We start from the raw sequence: 4,642 nt of genomic DNA, 5'->3' as shown, positions 1-4,642 counted from the left end.
TATGCATGCACAGGCATTTTGACATATTTTGACTGGTAGTTAGTTTCATATTTAAACAAGGAAAACCCAACATTGCTGCAAAAATGAAAAGCATATATTTTTGCAAGGCTTCTGCTTGCTTCTTTGTAGAACAGTAAGCTCGGAAGTCTTACGTTTGGGTGAAGAACTTTCTACTGTGTTTGTACTTGGGTTTATACATGACACGCTGATCCTTTTGTTTATTTACTGTACATAGATTATTGTTGTGGTCATTAGTCATCACCAATGTTAACTGAATTGTTGACTTCAATTTTAATGTATTGCCACGCTGAACGACGAAGAAACATGGGCGATGGCGGTCAGGCCTTTCAGCTGATGAAACACAAATGCACGAGCATCTTGTTTCAATGATGTTTCTGCCTTTCGAATCTGTATGGATACTATTTGTTTGCTAAAAGCTGATTCCAATAAATTATAGATGGAGAGAAATTCCAGATTTCATCTTAATGTTTGTCTTTTTGTCCGCCCCAGTACAGATGCGTTCGATACAAACGCAATGATGTTTCTGATATATATTTCATGCAGTTTGAACCCTCATGGTGATGCCAGCATATCGGAGCACTTAGCCTGCTCCATTAGTAGTATTTTGTGTTCCATTAGTCAGTCAATGTGTCACACCTGCAGAGAGGGGATTATAATCCTTACATCATCTCCTACAACACCTATAAAAATCCCCCTCTGGCTAATGCACCACATGCAAACAAGGAAAATACAGAGGTGAGTCAATCCTCAATGAAGTGTGTTCAATGTTTATTAAGTTAGAATTGGTCCTCCTAATAATTACTGTCTAAAGTGCTGTTTGCTAACGTTGGTCAATGCTTTGTAACGCCTGGTCTCCGAGCCGTGGATCTGTGAGAGAGGAGAGTGTGACATTAGTGTTTTTATTACAAATTTGGCTTCCTCTGCAGCTCTAATGGAAGCGAGCAGCAGAGTGATGGTGCAGGTGTTGTTCTTGGCGTTGGTGGTCCAGGTCACCCTGTCCCAGCACTGGTCCTATGGATGGCTACCAGGTGGAAAGAGAAGTGTGGGAGAGCTGGAGGCGACCATCAGGGTGAGTGATTTCTTCTATGTGGACGAGTGTACAGTTTCAGGAAATGTGGTGTCTTTAAAGCATAATCCAACGGAAATACTTGTATAAAATTGGTCGCTTAAGCCTGACTTTCTTCTTCTTCTTCTTTTTTTAAATGCTGTAAATGTATTGTTGGGTTCAGATTTCATTCTAACCTCGGTTTCATTGTGCTTAGATGATGGGTACAGGAGGAGTGGTGTCTCTTCCCGAAGAGGCGAGTGCCCAGACCCAAGAGAGACTTAGACCATACAATGTAGTAAGTGCTTATTATACATAATTTATCACCAATGTCTACTTCAATTGTACAATATTAATGTACAGTACACCTCTGTGTGCCATTGTGTTCCAAAGCAGCACTGACAATATACAAACTGCTCAATGACTGCTTTTATATTTCCCTTTTTGCATGAGTGAACATGTCAATGCTTAATTGTATCTTTTCAAATGTTGGCAGATGTAATGCGACTTGTTTGGTATCATATATATATATATATATAGATATATATATATATATATATATATATATATATATATATATATATATATAAATGAAGATTGAAACATTTGTTAGATTAAATATTCAAGCGGCAGATGAAAACCGTTAACTGAGATTTAATTTCAACCTCTTCAGATTAATGATGATTACAGTCGTTTTGACCGAAAAAGAAGGTTCCCTAATAATTGAAGAGCTACAAAAAAAAGAGAAGAGAAACACGGACTGTATTTGCATCTTCATCAACACCAGTGATGGATCGCCCGAGTAAAGGATACTGACTTCAACAAATCATATTGCACAGATCAATTAACGTGTGTGTCTGTAACATTTAAATTCATTTAAAATTGTAATAAAGTTTTTGAAATCTGATGAAACGATCAAATATTTTTTTGTCAGTGAGATTGTAATCTAACTTTGTAGATCTGGTCATAAGAAGTGAAATGATGCTATTTAAATATTAAATGCCGTTTTAAAGCCTTTAAATAGACTTAATTGCCTTTGTAAAGCAGCCACGACCGACAAGCATGACAAACTTGTGACACAACAATCTTAGCATGACAACAGCTGGTGATTAAGCCAATTTATTAGAAATCAATGACTTAATTGAATTTGTTACAGTTTTGGTAATTCCATTTTCTGCCACACCAGTCATGTGCATATGCGATGTGGAAAATTACACCAGCTGATTTTTGTGTTCCTACCTGAATGTTGATTAGCCCCCCCAACTGAAAGACATTCATCTAAATATTTTCCTTCTTGTGATGTCCACAACAGCTTTCCGCAAGGATCATTTAGGATAACTGCCGCCATCCAAAACAGAAAGAGTGTAAAAAAAACTTTTTCCCCCCCCTCCTCTCCGTAAAGGAAATTGGTGTTCATTATAAAAATTGGAATTTCATATCAGGAAAGGAAAAGAATCAGCAGGGGGCATATGTTTTAAAGAGAACTCATTTTCTGGCAAAGCCCCACAGACGGAGCACCATACTAATCGCCTGGTGCATAAGGGGCTAGGATTCATGAACTGTGCTGACACCGTGGAGGCCCTGCATTGTTAGAGCGTGGTTGTAATGCACGCCAATGAACCCAAACCCGCTGGCACAACTGGGAAAAGGTGAACATTATAAAAGCACATAGAATTAAAAAGAAATTAAACCACATTCCATTGCACTTCCAGAACAATGCTTGTTCATTTGTGATACTTCACATCGTTGGTTTAATATTCATGGTTGCAATTTGCATAACACAATCATTTCCTTTGATGAAGAAAGACCTAAGAATTTTATTTTTTTTGAAAAGTGCTATATTCTACATTACGTTCTTCGACGAAGTTACAGAACAAAAATCTTGTCTCGGGCATTTTCATCTAAAAGTCTTTATGAGACTTGTTTGAATTGATGCATCCTTATCTTATGGAGTTTTCAATCATTTTGCAACATCCTCATAAAGGATAATTGTGCTTTTATAACATTTCCTAAAATATAGTTTTAATTCAATTTGGCATACTTGTGTGAGAATAATTAATGTTTACAAATAAAGCATAAAATTCCCTTTAAATAATCCCAAAGCATTTGCTGTGAAAGCCAACTTTCTCCCTCCCAGTGTCCTCATCAAGGACCTGCCTAATTGCACGTATATCAGGACAACAAAACCTGCTGGTATCTATGTTTCCAAATTTGATTTAACCTCACTTTCTCCTTCCCAGACCCCCTGGTGGATATTCACTTTGTTTACCTCAAATTAAACTTCATATTGTTTACAGCCTCCTGGTCCCTGAACATTTTATAGCATTTTAGAATTATTTCTTTATTTATTTTTTGTAATGATTGTAGAGTTGGGATTCATTTGAATGTTTCCCTCATCTGCATGAAAATTATATAATTAACTTTTGATTAACCAGCTCAGTTGAGTTGGTTCCCCCATGCACACTGGTGAATAGTACCCACCGCATTTTAATGACTGTTTTCCAATTGAGTGGCGACCTTTTCATCAAAGAGCCACAACTGGGGCTAAACAACGGTAGAAAATAATCACGGCGAAGACAATAGTAGAGGCCGACAGGCTAGGATGTCATCCTTAAATATAACAACAAAGATGAAAGCAACCTTACTGCACGTAGTAGCTGTGGCGAAAAGCCAAGTGCTTATACTGCTGGATGCCCCATTGTTAAAGCTGTGGAGGTCACGTCCATTGGCACATAGAGAGGGAAAGCAAAGGAAACTGAGAATGGCCCATTGTTACATATCCTTGCTCAGAGGGAATTCCATTATGAAGGGCAATACATTTTTGATACTTTGATTGTTATGCCATTCATTTGTTTGAAAAACAGAACATATTTGGATAATGACTTCAGGAAAAAGGGGTCTCAGAGCACCTCCATCCAAGGCTACAGCGCTGCATTAACACACCTGCCAATCAAGCACAGCCGAGCAGATGTGCATCCTCGCACAGCCCACCATCAAATAAGCATTCTATCATATGCATAATACAGTTTTCATTTCATCACGATTATGCTCCGTGCACCATGTGTGTGTTTCCGACGGGTCATAGGAAACTTTTATCGAAGCGGAGTGTATAATAAAGTCATTTTCCAGGTGCTTGTTGTGGCTCTTATTATGAACAGAATGATAATTTCCCCTAGAGGAATCTGGCCCTGCATATCAATTGAAGTTTAGTGTGGGTCTTACTATGTTCCCGCAGGCTATGGTAGAAGGCAAAGTCATCTTCAGAGAGAGTCTAAATGTCAGGGAGGTCTTCAAACACTTTTTCTCCCAGAGCCTTACTGAAAAGGCTCTTTGGAAGTGTTATGTCTTGGAATTGATATGGTGGAGGTGAGGTAAAGAGGGACGCACAAGGCTTAATGTAAAGCAGTTGACATGAAATTTAATTGGAAAAAATATGTAAAACAAACTAAGGAAGGGGTCACAGAAGAAATCAAAATACGACTGCTCTTCTGCGTTCTGAGGTAAAGCGTTTGCTCTCAGCGCTGCCCAGTTACTGTTTTGTCATGTCCACACGTCTCCACATGGTGACACTCTTGA

The 4,642-nt window shown here is 38.4% G+C and overlaps 1 protein-coding gene across 1 annotated transcript; it reads left to right on the top strand.

Annotated features, from left to right (window-relative positions):
• The first annotated feature begins 171 nt into the window (after positions 1–171).
• Positions 172–2,063, top strand: gnrh3 (gonadotropin-releasing hormone 3). The gene is made up of 4 exons (XM_029449859.1): positions 172–756; positions 948–1,090; positions 1,284–1,364; positions 1,740–2,063. Exons 2-4 carry the CDS (start codon positions 953–955, stop codon positions 1,791–1,793), a joined length of 273 nt encoding a protein of 90 aa, XP_029305719.1. The 5' UTR covers positions 172–756; positions 948–952; the 3' UTR covers positions 1,794–2,063.
• Positions 2,064–4,642: the final 2,579 nt, after the last annotated feature.

The sequence above is a fragment of the Cottoperca gobio genome, chromosome 15 (assembly GCF_900634415.1).
Source record: "Cottoperca gobio chromosome 15, fCotGob3.1, whole genome shotgun sequence".
NCBI lineage: Eukaryota > Metazoa > Chordata > Actinopteri > Perciformes > Bovichtidae > Cottoperca > Cottoperca gobio.
This window is presented reverse-complemented; position numbering and strand designations above follow the sequence as displayed.